The 17721-nt window shown below is 43.2% G+C and overlaps 1 protein-coding gene across 2 annotated transcripts in view; it reads left to right on the plus strand.

The window, feature by feature from the left end:
- The first annotated feature begins 21 nt into the window (after positions 1-21).
- LOC122452366 (RAB11-binding protein RELCH-like) overlaps positions 22-17721 on the plus strand; it is a 72574-nt gene continuing 54874 nt past the window's right edge. For both annotated transcript variants that reach the window (XR_006272666.1, XM_043485909.1), the window contains exon 1: positions 22-221. Coding sequence is in view for 1 of the 2 variants with exons in the window: in XM_043485909.1 (XP_043341844.1) it covers positions 218-221 (4 nt within the window). In the remaining variant the exon portion in view is untranslated. The remainder of the gene's footprint in view (positions 222-17721) is intronic.

The following is a 17721-nucleotide window of genomic DNA, read 5'->3' on the forward strand; positions in this document are numbered from 1 at the left end:
GTCTTTGTGGGCCGTGTGGGTTTTATCATAGGTCTTATAATTTTGTGTCTCGGACCGAAACCCACAACCCCGTTGATAAGAACTGAGTTTACCTTCTGGTCTCCCTGATTTTTCTGCTATTGTATATGTTCACACTCCAGGTTCCCTTCAGTACACCCAAAGCGCGTTTATTGCCATTCTCGTGCTCATCTCTCAGGCCACAAAGGCGTAGTCTAACATGGGTAAGAGTCTTCACTCTAATTTCTTATACGAAAGCTATACATTTCTGAATTCTGAAATTTGGGGAAAGAGTTCTTAAAAGTTTATTGATTTACACCATCCTCCAAGATAAATGCTAGTAGGATTGATGAGGAAAGAATGGTGTCTCCTTTGTTTTGAGTGAGAAAAACTTCACGGAGCTAAGGTTATAGAACTATGACGGAGCAGGATCCTGGTCTAGTATCACCAGTAGGAGTAAGTTATAGTGGGTGCTAAATGATTGGTCCTTTGTCCTTCTAACTTCTTTGCAGCTACCAAAAGGTGCTAATCCCTGTCTTGAGAAGCATGGTACTTAGGGACCAGGAACCCAACCAGGACCCACCAGACAGTGCCATCCTAACATATTTAGGATCAGACTTACGTTTTTAATCTAATTAAACATAAACATAGACATTCGTTAGGCACAAACCACTGGCCTTTTACTAACATTGTGTAACACTAGAGATTGTGCTAATAAGGTTGAATGAATTAGGAATTGTAATAGAAATTAAATATAATTGACTGTAGTCAAGAAATAGTCTAATTTATCAGAAGTAATAACATGAACAAGGGTCTAACAGACTGAACTAAAAGAAAATTATTTTATTTTAAAAATAATTTTCCATGTAATTGATATTTGTAGTCAAAATGCAGCTGGTCAATCTCCAAACCTTCTCATTTCACAACAATAATAAATTTGCAGGGGATGCTGATTTGGATCCCTGGTCAGGGACCTAGCATGCCACATACCAAAAAAAAAAAAAAAAAAGGAAGCAATATTATAACAAATTCAATAAAGACTAAAAAAAAGAATATGAAGATCTTAGGCAAAGCTCTTCTTGAGTTCTTTAGCCACATTAGTGGAACAGAACACATGTAGATCTTTTATTTCACCTTCTACTAAAAAGCAGCAATTTTAAATTAATGACACTGCTAGAGTCCAGGTTTGAAGAGACACATTTTTTTTTTTCTAGAAAGATAAGTTGTAAAAGTTACAAAAAGAGCTGTTATTTTTTTCAAGTTCCAAAAATTTTTACTGAGTTTTTTAAATTAAAATTTCCTTCAACTTATAGACTTAATTTGGGGATAAATTGATATCTATATACTATTGAGTCTTTCCACTCAGGAGTTAGAAACGCATCTCCATTTAATAAATTCTTCTAAGTCCCTTAATTATTTTAACTCAAGCATTGTTATTCTTATCAGCTTTTCTTTATGTTTTGTTGAAATTTAGTTAATTTACAATATTCTATTAGTTACAGGTGTACAACATAGCAATTAAATATTTTTGTATGTTACAATCCATTTACAAAGTAATGGCTATGTTTCCCTGTGCCATACAATATATCCTTGTTGCTTCTTTATGTATAAGTACTTTGTATCTCTTAATCTTATACCCCTATCTTGCTCCTCCTCCTTCCCTCTCCCCACTGGTTTGTTCTCTATATCTGTGAGTCTGTTTGTTTTGTTACTACATTTATTTGTTTTAGTTTTTAGATTCCATATATGAGTGATAATATACAATATTAGTCTTTCTCAGTTTAACTTATTTCACTGGGCATAAAACTCCCTTGGTCCATCCACATTACTGAAAATTGCAGAATTTCTTTTCTTTATGGTCAAGTACTATTCTACTGTGTGTGTATACACATATATACGTATTAATTTATATATGGACTTTTTGATGGTGTGAGGTGATATCTCATGGTTTTCATTTATGTTTCTCTGATAATTAGTAATGTTGACAGGTGTGAAGTGATATTTCATGATTTTCATTTGTATTTCTCTGATAGTTAGTAGTGCTGAGCATTTTTCATGTGCTTGTTGGCCATCTGTATTTTTTCTTTGGGAAAATGTCTAGTCAGGTCTTCTGCTCACTTTTAAATTGGGCTGTTTGTTTTTTTGATATTAAGTTGTATGAGATGTTTATATTTTTGGATGTTAATCCTTTATTAGTCATAAATAAAGGCTGTCTTTTTGTTTGGTCAATGATTTCCTGTGCTGTGCAAAAGCTTTTAAGTTTAATTAGGTCCCATTTGTTTATTTTTGCTTTTATTTCTTTTGACTTAGAAGACAGATCCAAAAAATACTGTTGCAATTTATGTCAAAGAGTATTCTACCTATGTTCTCTTGTAGGAGCTTTATGGTTTCTAGTCTTACATTTATTTATTTATTTATTTTTCTAGTCTTACATTTAAGTCTTTAATCCATTTTGAGTTTATTTTTGTATGTGGTGTGATGAAATATTCTAATTCCATTGTTTTACATGTAGCTGTCCAGTTCTCTGGCACTATTTACTGAAGAGTGTAAATATTCTAGCTTTTTTCCATTGTATATTCCTGCCTCCTTTGTTGTAGATTAATTGACCATAAGTGTGCAAGTTTATTTCTGGAATAATATTTATTTATTCTCTTCCATTGACATATGGGTTTGTTTTTATGCCACTACTGTGCTGTTTTTATTACTATAGGTTTGTATTATGATCTGACTTGGGGAGTGTGATACCTCCACGTTTGTTCTTGTTTTCTCAGTATTGCTTTTGTTCTTTGGGATCTTTTGCAGTTTCAATAAATTTTAGGATTTGTTCTAGTTCTGTGAAACATGTTATGGATATTTTGATAGGGGTTTCATTAAATCTCTAGATTGCTTTGAGTTGTATGGACGTTTTAACGTCCAATATTATTTCTTCCAATCCAAGAACACAGGATATCTTTCCATTTCTTTCTATAATTTTCAAATTCCTTCATCAGTAATTTATAGTTTCAGGTATTTCATTCCTTGGTTAAATTTATTTCAAGGTAGTAAGCAGTGACAAATTTTATTTTCTTGGGCTCCAAAATCACTGTGGATGGTGACTGTAGCCATGAAATTAAAAGATGCTTGCTCCTTGGAAGGAAAGCTATGACAAACCTAGGCAGTATATTAAAAAGCAGAGACATCACTTTGCCCACAAAGGTCTGTATAGTGAAAGCTATGGTTTTTTCAGTAGTCATGAACAGATGTGAGAGTTGGACAATAAAGAAGGCTGAGCACCAAAGAACTGATGCTTTTGAATTGTGGTCCTGGACAAGACAAGAGTCCCTTGGACTGCAAGGATATCAAACCAGTCAATCCTAAAGGCAGTCAACCCTGAGCATTCATTGGAAAGACTGTTGCTGAAGCTGAAGCTCCATTACTTTGGTGACCTAACTGAAGAGCAGACTCATTGGAAAAGACTCTGATACTGGGAAAGATTGAGTGCAAGAGGAGAAGGGGGTGGCAGAGGATGAGATGGATGGATAGCATCACTGACTCAATGGACATGAATTTGAGGAAACTCTGGGAGATAGTGAAGGACAGGGAAGCCTGGTGTGCTGCAGTCCAAAGGGTCACAAAGAGTCAGACACAATATTATGACTGAAGAACAAAAATATCTTATACTTTAAAAAAATTATTATTTTATAATTGAAGATAATTGCTTTACAGAATTTTGTTGTTTTCTGTCACACATCAACATAAATCAGCCATAGATATACATAAGTCCCCTCCCTCTTGAGCCTCCCTCCTATCTCCCTCCCCATCCCACTCTGCCATGTTGATACAGAGCCCCTGTTTGAGTTCTCTGAGTCATCGGTTCACTGAGTCATCAAATCCCCATTGACTATCTATTTTACTTATGGTAATGTAAGTTTCCATGTTGCTCTCGTCATACGTCTCAGCCTCTCCTCCCCTCTCCCCATGTCCGTAAGTCTGTTTTCTAGTCTATGTCTCCATTGCTACCCTGCACATAAATTCATTGGTATCATCTTTCTAGATTCCATATGTTACATTAGTATACTATATTTATCTTTCTGACTTACTTTACTCTGTGTAATAGGCTCTAGGTTCATCCATCTCATTAGAACTGACTCAGATGCATTTCTTTTTTTTTTTTTGCATTTCTTTTTATAGCTGAATAATATTACATTGTGTATATGTATCACAGCTTCTTTATCCATTCACCTGCCAATGGACATCTAGGTTGCTTCCATGTTCTAGCTATTGTAAATAGTGCCTCAATAAACCTTGTGGTACATATGTATTTTTCAATTTTGGTTTCCTCAGGGTATATGCCTAGGAGTGGGATTGCTGGGTCATAAGGTGGTTTTATTCCCAGTTTTTTAAGGACTCTCCATGCCATCTTCCATAGCGGCTGTATCAATTTACATTCCCACCAGAAAGGCAAGAGGGTTCCCTTTTCTCCATAGCCTCTCCTGCATTTATTGTTTGTAGATTTTTTGATGATGGCCTTTCTGACTGGTGTGAGGTGGTATCTCATTGTAGTTTTGATTTTTGCATTTCTCTAATAATGAGTGATGTTGAGCATCTTTTCATGTGTTTGTTAGCCATCTGTATGTCTTCTTTGGAGGAACATCTGTTTGGTCTTTTCCCCACTTTTTTATTGGGTTGTTCGTTTTTCTGGTGTTGACTTGTATGAGCTGCTTATTTATTTTGGAAATTAATCATTTGTCAGTTGTTTCATTTGCTACTAATTTCTCCCATTCTGAGGGTTGTCCTTTCACCTTGTTTGTAGTTTCCTTTCTGGTGCAAAAGCTTTCACATTTAATTAGGTCCCACATGTTTATTTTTGTTTTTATTTCCATTATTCTAGGATGTGGGTCATAGAGGATATTGCTTTTATTTATGTCATTGAGTGTTCTGCCTATGTTTTCCTTGAAGAGTTTTATAGTTTCTGATCTTACATTTAGATCTTTAATCCATTTTGAGCTTATCTTTGCGTATGGTGTTAGGGAGTGTTCTAATTCCATTCTTTTACACTAGCTGTCCAGTTTTCCCAGCACCACTTATCGAAGAGGCTATCCCCATTGTATATTCTTCCTCCTTTGTAAAAAATATGGTACCCATAGGTGTGTGGGTTTATTTCTGGGCATTCTATCTTGTTCCATTGGCCTATATTTCTGTTTTTGTGCCAGTACCATACTTTCTTGATGACTGTAGCTTTGTAGTATAATCTGGTCAGGAAGGTTGATTCCTTCAGTTCTTTTTTCTCAAGACTGCTTTAGCTATTCAGGGTCTTTCGTGTTTCCATATGAATTGTGAAACTCCTTGTTAGGAGGTCATCTCAGAATACATTTCCACATAACCAGAGTGGCTATAGGTATAGTACTAACTAGTCACAGAATTCTCTACTTAAACCAGTGTTCTCACAGAAGTGTCCAGCATGTACTGTGTATGTCTCTAAACTAATGAGGAACATGTGGTGTGTGAACTTGAAACTCTGAGCTTCTTGACAAAAGCTGTATTTTCTGCCTCTGAAAACTTGGTAGTTTTAGACTGAAAGTTACATGAAAAAACACTTTGGTTGCTTTTATTTTATTAGGTTCAATAACTTCCATAGTCTAACCCTTGAGTTTTTTGAAAGTAACAGGCTGCATGCAAACTCCTTGTTAGGAGGTCATCTCAGAGTACATTTTTACGTAACCAGGTTACTTATAGGTATAGTGCTCACTAGTTACAGAACTCTCTGCTCGAACCAATGTTCATGCAGAAGGATCCATTGTGTCCTGTGTGTGTCTCTAAACTCCTCAGAAAAATGCTGAGTGTGAACCTGGAAATCCAAGCCCATGGGTAAAAGCTGTATTTCTACCATTGAAAGCTGGATAGTTTCAGACTGAAAATTACTTGAAAAGTTCTCTGCTTCCTTTTTCTCTATCAACTTCAATAAGTTCATTATCAAATCGTTGAGTTTTTGGAAAGAAACAGGCTGCTGGAAACTCCATGTTAGGAGGTAATATCAGAGTATATTTTTACCTAACCATGTTAGTTACAGTTGAAGTACAAACTAGTCCAGAACTCTGGTCAAACCTTCTCAGAGTTCTCAGAGAAGGCTCCAATATGCCCTGTTGGTGCATTTACACTGCTCAGAAACATGCTGTGTGTTAACCTTGAAAACTGACATTTTCCTTAAAGCGGAATTATCTGTATCTGAAACCTAGTATATTTTAGACTGAAAGTTATGTGGAAAACACTTTGCTTGCTTGTGTGTTATTCAGTTCCACAACTTCTTTAGTCAAATCCTGTTGTTCTGGAAACCAAAGAAAGCTGCTTGCAATTCCTTGTTAGAGGGTCATCTCAGAGTACATTTTCCCCTAGGCTTAGAGTAGACTTAGAGTAGTCTCTGGTCCAGAACTCTCTGTTCAAAACGAGTGTTTTCACAGGAGGATCCTAGTGCCCAGGTTGTGTCTTTACATTCTTCCAAATCACGCTGTGAACCGGGAAATCAGAGCTTGCTGGCTAAAGCCTCTTCTCTGCCTCAGAAAGCTACTTAGATTTTACAGTGTGAGTTACCAACAAACCCTTTGGTGGCTTTGCTTTGTTTCTGATCAATCACTTCCAGGTCTGATTCTTGAGTTTTCTGAGAGAGAGAAGCTGCTTGCACCTCCTGTGAGGAATTCATCTCAGAGCACATTTGCACCTCAGCAGCTTAGCTGTAGTGAGAGAAGTAGCTACGCACAGGACTCTCTGCTCAGAGCAGTGCTCTCCCAGGAAGATTCAGTGTGCCCTGTTTGTTTCTTTACATTCTTATTTGGAAACCTGATGTGCCTGAACCTTGAAAACCAAGTTTTTGGTTCAAGCTGTATTTCCTGCCCCAGGCAACTAGCCTCTTGCTACACCATTTGCTCACTATGGCTTTGTGGAAATTGACAGCTTCCTACTCTAATCCTCAAGTTTTCAGAAGTGAAAAAGATGCTTGCAACTCCTCATTAGGTCATCTCAGAATACATTTTCACCTATCCAGGTTTCCTATAGTTAGAGTGCTAACTAGTCACAGAACTCCCAGCTCAAAGCAGTGTTTCCAGAGAAGGATCCAATGGGCTTGTTTGTGTCTTTACCTTTGGAAGGCACATGCTGTGTGTGAATGTTGAAACTGAGCATTTGGTGAAAGCTCTATTTCCTGCCTCACAAAACGAGTCCATTTTAGACCGAAATTGACCTCCAAAACACAATGGTGCTTTTCTTTTACTGCAGTCAACAAATTCCTTAAGTATTGTTTTATTCAGTTCAATGGCATCCATAAGTTGTGACATTTTACAAGGTTCAGACACAGCATATCATGCTGTGTGTAATCTTGAAACCTGAGCTTTGGGTTCAAGCTGTACTGTCTGCCTCAGAAAAGGAGGTCGTTTTCCACTGAAAGTAACCTGAATAACACTTTGGCTGCTTTGGGTGAATCCATTCAACAGCTTCCTTAGTCTGATCCCTGAGTTGTCTGAAACAGGCAAGCTGCTTGCAACTCTTTGCTCCAGGGTCATCTCTGAGTCTGTTTACACCCAACCTGGTGAGTTATCGTTCAGAGCACTAAAGAGACCCAGAACTCCCTGCTTGAACCATGGTTTCTACAGAATTGTGTGCCCTATCTGTGTCTTTGCAGTCTCAGGAATCAAGCTGTGTGTCAACCTGGAAAACCGAGCTCTTGCTTAGGGCTTTTCTTCTGCCTTGGGTTAGTTACTTGAAAGGCGCTTTGGTCGACTTTTGTTTTAATCATATCAACAACTTCCTAGTCTAAACCTTGACTTTTCTGAAACAAGCTGCGTGAACATGCTAGTTTGGAGGTCATCCCAGAACATTTGCACCTAACTGCATTACTTATAGCTAGGGAACTAACTAGTCACAGACCTCTCTGCTCACACCAGTGTTCTCACAGAAGGATCCTGTGGGCCCTGTGTGTTTTGCAATCTTTGGAACCATGCTCCATGTGAACCTTGAAACCAAGCTCTGGTCAAAGATGTACATTCTGGCTCAGAGAACGAGTTAATTTGAGATGGAAAGCAGCCGCGAGATGCCTTGCTTGCTTTTGTTTTATTCTTTTCAACAACTGCCTTAGTCTAATCCTAGAATTTTTCAAAACAACCAAGCTGCTTGCAAACCCTTGTTAGGAGGTCCATCTCAGATGACAGTTTCAGATATGCAGGTTAGTTATAGTTAGAGAACTAGCAAGTCACAGAACTCTCTACCCAAACCAGTACACCCAGAGAAGAGTCCAGAGTGCCCTGTGTGTGTCTTTCCATTCTTCAGACTCATGCTGTGTGGGAACATAGCAAACTGAGCTTTTGGCTCAAGCTGTAACATTGCAAATCAGCAAACAAGTTGGGTTTTGACCCATTTCCTGGAAAAACACTGCCGTTTCCTGGAAAAACACTGCCATCTCCTTCATTTTATTCAGATTGACAGGTTCCTAGCCTAATCCTTGAGCTTTCTGAAAGAAAGAAGCTGCTTGTCATGCCTTGGTAGTTCTTCTAAGAGGTCAAGTACACCTAAAAATGTTAGTTACAGTTTACTGCCCGCTCAAACAATGGTTCTCCCAGAAGGATCCACTCAGCCCTTTTGTGTCTTTATGTTCTTCAGAAACATGCTGTGTGTGATCCTTGAACCCCAGCTTTGGGTTAAAGCTCTATTTTCTGCCTCTGAAGCCTAGTTGATTTTAGACTGAAAGTTACTTGGAAAAACTTTCCTTCCTTGTGTGTTATTCAGTTCCACATCTTCGTTAGTCAGATGCTGTTCATTTTGGAAATGAAAGCAAGCTGCCTGTAATTCCTTATTAGAGGGTTACCTCAGGGTACATTTTCACCTAAGCAGGCTAGGTAGACTTAGAGTATTCTCTGTTCACAGAACTCTCTGTTTAAAACCAGTGATCTCACAGGAGGATCCGAGTGCCCAGCTTGTGTTTTCACATTCTTCCGAATCATGCTGTGAACCAGTAAGTCAGAACTTGCTTTCCAAAGCCTCTTTTCTGCCTCAGAATACTGCTTAGATTTTACACTGTAAGTTACTGACAAACCTTGTGAGGACTTTGCTTTGCTTCTGCGTGATCACTTCCAGGTCTGATTCTTGAGTTTTCTGAGAGAGAGAAGCTGCTCGCACCTCCTGTGAGGAATTCATCTCAGGTGCAATGTCTGGGTTCTCCTCTCCAGCTGTGGTGGTGGGACACTCTCCAGGTTGGATGGGTGGGGCTCCTCTCTGGTGGTCATGGGCTTCTCTTGAATTGTGGCATAGGCCTTCTCAAGTTCAGGAGGGGACTTGGGGCTCCTAGCTAGTAGTGGTGGTGCCTCCTCTGGGGGTTCTTTGTGGGGAGGCTGTTCTCTGTATTTATGGCACTGGGGGCTCCTCACTAGTTTTCACAGGGTTGCTCCACTCTAGTTGTGAGTGTTGTAGCCACACATTCTGGGAAACAAACTCACTCAGAAGGACAATGCAGATAGTGGAGTGCAGTTTATTACACCGGCGGGCCCAAGGCAGAGTCTCCTCTTAGCCAAGGACCCCAACCAGCATTTGTGAAAATCTTTTATACCCCATGTGTACGTGTCCGAACCCACCACCCCAAATTCCTTGAGACTTACATAAACTAAGGAAGAGTAAATACAATCCCAATAACCCCATCACTCATGCCATGTGGTCAGACAGTTAATTAACCAATAATCAATAAGCACGAGGTCACACTCTGACAGGTACAGAAAAATTTATGGCCTGTCTGGAGGAAGGGGTGATTAGTGTATGCGTTCTCTTAGGCGAGGAGTAACCTGGATAGATCTTCAAGATTCCCCTGTCCGGAGGGAGTCTTATCCTTCTGTTGTCATTTCCATAGACACTAAACACAGAGTTCAGAGTCCATTGGAGAGGTGGCTGAGCGTGATCAGCATGAACAGGCCTGAGATGGAGTCCAGGCCCTATGAATTCCTTCTTCATTCCCCCCTCTTGTTGCTCCTAGTTTCCGTAAAGAGCATCATTTATTGCGATATATTGTACCCTATCCCTCCGGCCACCCACATGAGAGAACACTATCAACCTCTGGGTTACAAAATTCATAATACATTGTAAAATTCCTAATTTTAAATTATGAATTCAAAATTCATACATTGTAAATACATAATACATTGTAAAAGTTTGGAGAGCAAGTCTCTTCCCAACAGGGGTACTGGGCACTCAGGAATGTAGAGGAATTCATGAATCACTTGGTGCCCCCCCATCTGACATTTTCTGGGCTGGCAAAACGATTTAATCATCTCTTCTCCTGATACCCCAGTTACAGCGGTAGTCTTTTTGGACAGAGGTGACATAGGTTTTGTTACTACCGCAAGTTCTGCTCCTGTATCCACCATGAAGTCAATGTTTTGGTCCCCCACTTTTAAGGTTACCATGGGCTCTCGGGGACCTGATATCTCTGAGCCCCGGCAGCCCTATTTAATTTCCAAGTCAGCAAGCCCCACAACTGTGGGAGCTTCCTCTTCCTTCCTTGCCTTAGGGTATTCATTCTTGCAGTGGCCAAAAGCTCCATACCCGGCACACTGGTTTGGCTGCAGCGGGGCCCGGGGCCTCCGTTGGGACCGGCTGAAGGACTGTCCTGTCCCTGGGGCAGAGGAGGTTTTCCAGAGGGCCCGAGATAGACTTTCCCAGAGCAGCAGCTAGCACTGTAAATCTCTTGTCTGTTCTCTTTTGTTCCCTCCGGCTCTCTGGCAGAGCGCAGTCTCTGCTTAATTCCAATGTCTCCCCTTCTCGTCAGTATTCACCAGGAGAGGGGCTATAGCTTGGGCGGTTCGGGTGGAGCTGGATCCTGGAAGTGTTGGCCAAAGGCTTCTGTCACCAGGATCAGAGTCTGCCAAAACAGTGACTCTACAAACTCCGGGAGAGCTGGTGGAAGAGCAGTGGCTGCTGCAGACACTTCACCTGGCCCTGGATGGGGCATTAAGGTGGCCTCTGGTCCTGGTGGAGCACTGGGAGGCAGACTCCTCATTATCCAGTGTGGGGGAGGGGTCAGGTCATCCCCATCCAAATCCTGCCAGGTCCCAGAGGGAGAAGGGGGATAGGCGGGTCTTCACCTGCTAGTCAGCACGGCCAAACCAGAACACCACGTGGTCCAAGACTGTTTCTCCCTTAAAGTCCATTCTGCCTTGGTGGGCTTGATCAGGTGCGTATGAAAACACAGATGGGTTAAATATTCCATATCCCAGGCCGTCTCTGGAAAAGCCAATTCATACTCACTTATGTATCCCCCTCCTTCTAGCCTGACAATTCTGAGGGGGTCAAGAATTTCACAGCAGATGGGGCACCTCCTGGGTGAGGGCAGAATATGAGCATACAAGGACCAGTTTCCTATCCTAAAAATCCCCTGGCGATTGCTGGTAATAATTTTCCCTGAGACAGCGTGGACACACCTCCTAAGTGACCTTCATAAATTCCCTTCCTAAGCCCTAGCATGCTCATCGACCGCCTGCCTATTCCAGGCTCCTGTGGGTCCGTACCCCTTCTAGTCCCTCCCAGGGGGTTGATCCGGCCCCCTCTTCCACCCTGCTGGGGTAGGGGGGGGTTCCTCCTCACCTGAGCGCTCAATTTCCCTGCTGCCATCCACTACCTGCTAATGTGAAAGGTTCGGGCGTTGAGAAGCAGAATATTTCCAGAAGGGTGGGGCGCCTTCCCCCTCTAGAAGATTCAAGTCACAAGGCCTCATAGTAGTCCCAAATGGGACTTGTCTCCTCGAAGTGAGGAGTTTCCTGGCCAATGTACCAAATGTAGCCACGCATTCCGGGAAACAAACTCACTCAGAAGGACAATGCAGATAGTGGAATGCAGTTTATTACACCGGCAGGCCCAAGGCAGAGTCTCCTCTTAGCCAAGGACCCCAACCAGCATTTGTGAAAATCTTTTATACCCCATGTGTACGTGTCCGAACCCACCACCCCAAATTCCTTGAGACTTACATAAACTAAGGAGGGGTAAATACAATCCCAATAACCGCATCACTGATGTGCCATGTGCTCAGATAATTAAACAATTAGCCAATAATCAATAAGCACGAGGTCACACTCTGACAGGTACAGAAAAATTTATGGCCTGTCTGGAGGAAGGGGTGATTAGTGTATGCGTTCTCTTAGGCGAGGAGTAACCTGGATAGATCTTCAAGATTCCCCTGTCCGGAGGGAGTCTTATCCTTCTGTTGTCATTTCCATAGACACTAAACACAGAGTTCAGAGTCCATTGGAGAGGTGGCTGAGCGTGATCAGCATGAACAGGCCTAAGATGGAGTCCAGGTCCTATGAATGCCTTCTTCATGAGAGGCTCATCTTGAGTTACTTCAGGGGCTTCCTCTCTATTTGCAGTAGAGTGGCTCCTCTCTAGGTGCAGTGTGCTGGCGGCTCCTCCATACATTTGGCAGGGGAATCCTCTCCAGTTTTGGCAAGGAGCTCCTCTATTTGTCACCGGGGTCTCCTTCCCTGTGACAGCATAGGGCTCCTATCGAGTTGCGGCGGGCATCTCGGGGGTTCCTCTCACGTTGTGACAGGTGACTTGGAGCTCCTTTAGAGTTGTGGTGGGGCCTCCTCTCAAGCTGCATGAGGCAGCTCCTTTCTAGTAGCAATTAGCATGCTGGCTCCTGTTGAGCTGTGTTGTGCAGTAGTGAGAGGGTAACAGGCAGGAAGGCCAGGGGTCGCCAAAGGGAGGAAATAGGCTGCAAGTGTCAGACATTAAAAAAAAAAATTATTTATTTTAATTGGAGGCTAATTACAATATTATAGTGCTTTTTGCCATACATTGACATGAATCTTCCATGGGTGTACGTGTGTCCCCCGTCCTGAACCCCCCTCCCACCTCGCTACCCATCCCATCCCTCAGGGTCATTCCAGTGCACCAGCCCCGAGCACCCTGTCTCATGCATCGAACCTGGACTGGGATCTGCTTCACATATGATAATATACATGTTTCAATGTTATTTTCTCAAATCATCCCACCCTCACCTTCTCCCACATAGTCCAAAAGTCTGTTCTTTACATCTATGTCTCTTTTGCTATCTCACATATAGGGTCATCATTACCATCTTTCTATATTCCATATATATGCGCTAATATACTGTATTGATGTTTTTCTTTCTGACTTACTTCACTCTGTATAATAGGCTCCAGTTTCATCCATGTCATTAGAACTGATTCAAATGTATTCTTTTTAATAGCTGAGTAATATTCCATTGTGTATATGTACCACAGCTTTCTTATCCATTTGTCTGCTGATGGACATCTAGGTTTCTTCCATGTCCTGGCTATTGTAAACAGTGCTGCGATGAACATTGGTGTACACATGTCTTTTTCAGTTTTGGTTTCTTCAGTGTGTATACCCAGGAGTGGGATTGCTGGGTCGTATGGAAGTTCTATTTCCAGTTTTTAAAGGAATCTCCACACTGTTCTCCATAGTGGCTGTACTAGTTTGCATTCCCACCAATAGTGTAAGAGGGTTCCTTTTCTCTGCACCCTCTCCAGCATTTATTGTTTGTAGACTTTCTGGTAGCAGCCATTCTGACCAGTGTGAGATGGTACCTTATTGTGGTTTTGATTTGCATTTCTCTGACAATGAGTGATGTTGAGCATCTTTTCATGTGTTTATTAGCCATCTGTATGTTTTCTTTGGAGAAATGGTCAGACATTTTTTTGTCTCTCTCTTAAGTGGCAGGAGGAAACAAACTAGTGTTACATTTTTTTCCCTTCTCTATACAAATTTAGGGCTTCAGAGGTTAAAGCGTCTGCCTGCAAGGCGGGAGACCCGGGTTTGATCCCTGGGTCGGAAAGATCCCATGGAGAAGGAAATGGCAACCCACTCCAGTATTCTTGCCTGGAGAATCCCATGGACGGAGGAGCCTGGTAGGCTACAGTCCACGGGGTCGCAAAGAGTCGGACACGACTGAGCAACTTCACTTTCACTTTCGCTTTCATACAAATTTAAAAAGAGATTTCTCTTAAAATTCTGTGTTGCCATAATGACACCTGGCTCCACCTGAACTTAACTTTTCTCAAACCTTGAGGTAACCGATGTATTTTTCTTATGGGCATGTGTCTTAAGCTATGTTAATGTACTATATATTTACCCCAGACTCTGTCTTCAAGTTGGTTCAGCCTAAAGGCTCAGAACTGACTTGACAAACCAGTAAGGTATACTCATACATTGTTCTCCTAATCTATGTTAATGAAAGTATATATTTGTATGGAAATCTGCCTTTCTTCAAGATTCTTGTCAATGTTTTTATGGCCCAGGATGACTCACCTGGTGCCAAGGTTATCTCCAAATGCATCTTGTGGGTGAGGGGCCTGGTGCCATTTTCTGAGTTTTGAGACATTTCCTTTCTTTAATTAGCAGACTGCTAGTAGCTATATAATATCCAGCTAAAGACTAGCAGGGGTGTACTCTCTGCCCCTTCTGATGTCTGTATCAGAAGCTTTCTCTATCTCTTTTATACTTTAATAAAACTTTATTACACAAAAGCTCTGAGTGATCAAGCCTCATCTCTGGCCACGGATTGAATTCTCCTCCAGAGGCCAAGAATCCCAGTGTCTTTTGTGGTTTAGCAACAACCTTTTAGAAGGCTACTGTATAGTTATGGCATGTGGCTCCACACTTGTTGCAGTGGTGTCAACTTGAAGAAGGAATTCACAGGGCTTGGACTCCATCTGAGGCCTGTCCGTGCTGATCGTGCTCGGCCGCCTCTCCAATGGACTCTGAACTCTCTGCTTAGTGCCTGTGGGAACGACAATGGAAGGATAGGGACCCCTCCGGATAGGGGAACCTTGAAGATCTATCCAGGTTACTCATCACCTGAGAGAAAACATACACTAATCACCCCTGCCTCCGGACAGTATCTATCGTAATGTAACCACAGGCTTATCGGTTATTAACTGGTTGGAATGTAACCACTGGCTTATTGATTATTAACTATTTGAACACATAACACGTGAATGATGGGGTTATTGTGATTGTAGTTACCCTTCTTTCGTAAGTCTCAAGGAATTTGGGGTGGTGGGTTCGGACATGTACACATGGGGGTATAAAAGATTTTCACAAATGCTGGTCAGGGTCCTTGGCTAAGAGGAGACTCTGCCTTGGGCCCGCTGGTGTAATAAACTGCATTCCACTATCTGCATTGTCTTTCTGAGTGAGTTTGTTTCCCAGAAAGCGTGGCTATAACAAACTAACGTTTTTGTTTCCGCTTCTCTCTAGTTGTTCGCAGACTCCTCTCTAGTTGTGGGGGTTGGAGGGGCTCCTCTTTAGCCGTGGTATTGGACTTCGTCACTTGTTTCAGTTGAGTGCTCCTCTCCAAATGCGGTGGGGGTGGCACCTCTTGGGAATCCTCTCAAGTTGCATCAGGGGGCTTGGGGCTCATCTTGAGTTGCGACAGGGAACTCGGTTTTCCTTTTGAGTTGCAGCAGGGGAGTCTGGCCTCCCCTCAAGTTGCATCAGGGAACTCAGAGCTCCTCTTGAGTTGTGGCAGGAACTCATTGTTCCTCTCGATTTGCAGCATGGGACTCAGGATTCCACTCGAGCTGTGGTGGGAAACTTGGGGTTCCTCTCAAGTTAGAGGGGTACTGAGGGTTCCTCTCAACTTTTGGTAGGGCCTTCTCTCAAGGTGTCTTGGGGTGATTCATCTCTAGCAGGGATGTGCAGGGTGGCTCCTGTCTTGTTGCGGTATGTATGTGGCTACTTACTAGTTTTGGCATGGGGCTTCTCTCTAGTTGAGGTTGGGGTCAACTCTGTAGTTTTGGTGGGTTCGATTCTCTCTAGTTGTGGTGTGCAAGCGCCTCTCTACTTGTGGTGTGAAGTTCGTTTCTGTTAACAGCAGAGGGCCGCCTCTGTATGTGTGATACCCAGCAGGCTCCTCTCGAGTTGTGGTGGAGGGCTCTTCTCTAGTTTCGGGGCTGTGTCCTCTCTGGTTGGCGTGTAGTTGGCTCCACAGGGGAGGTCCTCTCTAATTTTGGCACTAGGGTTTCCTGACTATTATTACTGGGATTGCATCTCTAGTTGTGAGGGCTTCCACTCAAATTACTTCAGGGAGCTTGTTCCCCTTTGCAGCAGAGCAGCTTCTCTCTAGGTGTGATGTCCTGTGGGACGCCACTGTACTTGTGCCAGGGAAATTTGCTTCAGTTTTGGTCTCAGGGCCCCTCTGTCATTTTGGCCCATGGCCCCTTTTGTTGTTACAGCCTAGGGCTCCTGACAAATCCAGCGGGGAACTCAGGGTGCCTCTTGAGTTACAGCAGGGGTCTCCTTTCTAGTTGTGGTGCTGACCTCCTGTTTCGTTGTGATCCATGTGTGAGTTCCATTCTAGTTCTGTGGGCTCCTATCTACATGTGACAGAGTTGTCCACTCTAGTGGTGGCAGTGGTTCTCCACTCTAGATGCAATGTACAGCAGGGGGGCGGGGGGGACACCTCCCTAGTTTTGGCAGTTTGCTTCTCACTAATTGTGCCTGAAGGTCAACTATCTAGTTGTGGAGTGTATTCAGCTCTCTAGTTTTAGCAGTTGGGCTTCTCTCTAGTTGTGATGTGTTGTGGTGCTCCTTCCTAGTTGTGCTGTGCCTGGGGACGTCCTCTCTAGTTGTGGACTGGGAATTCCTGTCTTGGTGTACTATGCTATGCGACTCTTCTCTAGGTGCAGTTTGCTGGCCCATCTCTACTTGTGGTTTGAGGGGCTACTCTCTAGTAGTGGTGTGGAGCCTCCTCTCGAGGTGTGGTGTTGGAGATTGCTCCTCTCTAGGGGCAAGATACAGGTCCTCCTTTCTTCATGTGGTGTCTGGGTGGGCTCCTCTCTTGTTGCAGTGTGTGTTCTCCTCTCTAGTTGTGGTTGGGGGCTCCTCTCAAGTTGCACTGGGGGACTTGGTGTTCCTCTCGAGTTGAGGTGGGGCCTCCACTCGAGTTGTGGTGGGGTGGCTCCTCTCTAGTAGCAATGTGCAGGGTGGCTTCTGTTTAGTTGTGATGTATGGGTGGCTAAATTACCTGTGGCGTGGGACACCTCTCTGGTTGTTGTGGAGGGTCAACTCTTAGTTGCGTTGGGTGGGCGCCTCTCTAGTTGTGGTGTGCAGTCTCCCCTCGAGGTGTGTTGGGGGGCTCCTCTCTTATTATGGTGTACAGGAGGCACGCCTAGAGTTGCAGTGGAGTGTTCCTCTTGAATTGTGGAGGGGGCTTCTCTCTCTCGTAGCGCTGTGCACAGGCACTCTTTCCAGATGCAGTTTGGGTGAACCTGCTCTCTAGTTTTGGCAAGGCCCCTCCTATTTAGTCATGGCATGCGAGTCTTCTCTCTAGTTGTGGAAGGAGGCTTCTGTCTAATTGTGATGTGCAAGAATGCTCATCCCAAGTTGTGATGTTCAGGGGGCTGCTCTCTAGTTGTGGCGAGGTTACTCCTCTCTGACATTGGTGGGGGCGGGGGGTCTACTCAACTTGCAGCAGGGAGGTCGTCTCTATTTACAGTGGAGGTGACCCTCTCTAGGTGTTATGTCCATTGTCTCCACCCCAGTGTGGTAATGGGACACTTCAGTTTTGGCCGGCGGCCTTCTTTCATGTAGCCATGGACTTTTCTTGAGTTGTGGCACAGGCCTAATTTCAAGTTCAGCTGGGGACTCTGGGCTCTACTCTAGTAGTGGTAGTGCTTCCTCTGGGGGTTCTCTGTGGGGAGGGTGTTCTCCTTAATTGTGGAATTGGGGGCT

This window comes from Cervus canadensis, chromosome 13 (assembly GCF_019320065.1).
Source record: "Cervus canadensis isolate Bull #8, Minnesota chromosome 13, ASM1932006v1, whole genome shotgun sequence".
Lineage (NCBI taxonomy): Eukaryota > Metazoa > Chordata > Mammalia > Artiodactyla > Cervidae > Cervus > Cervus canadensis.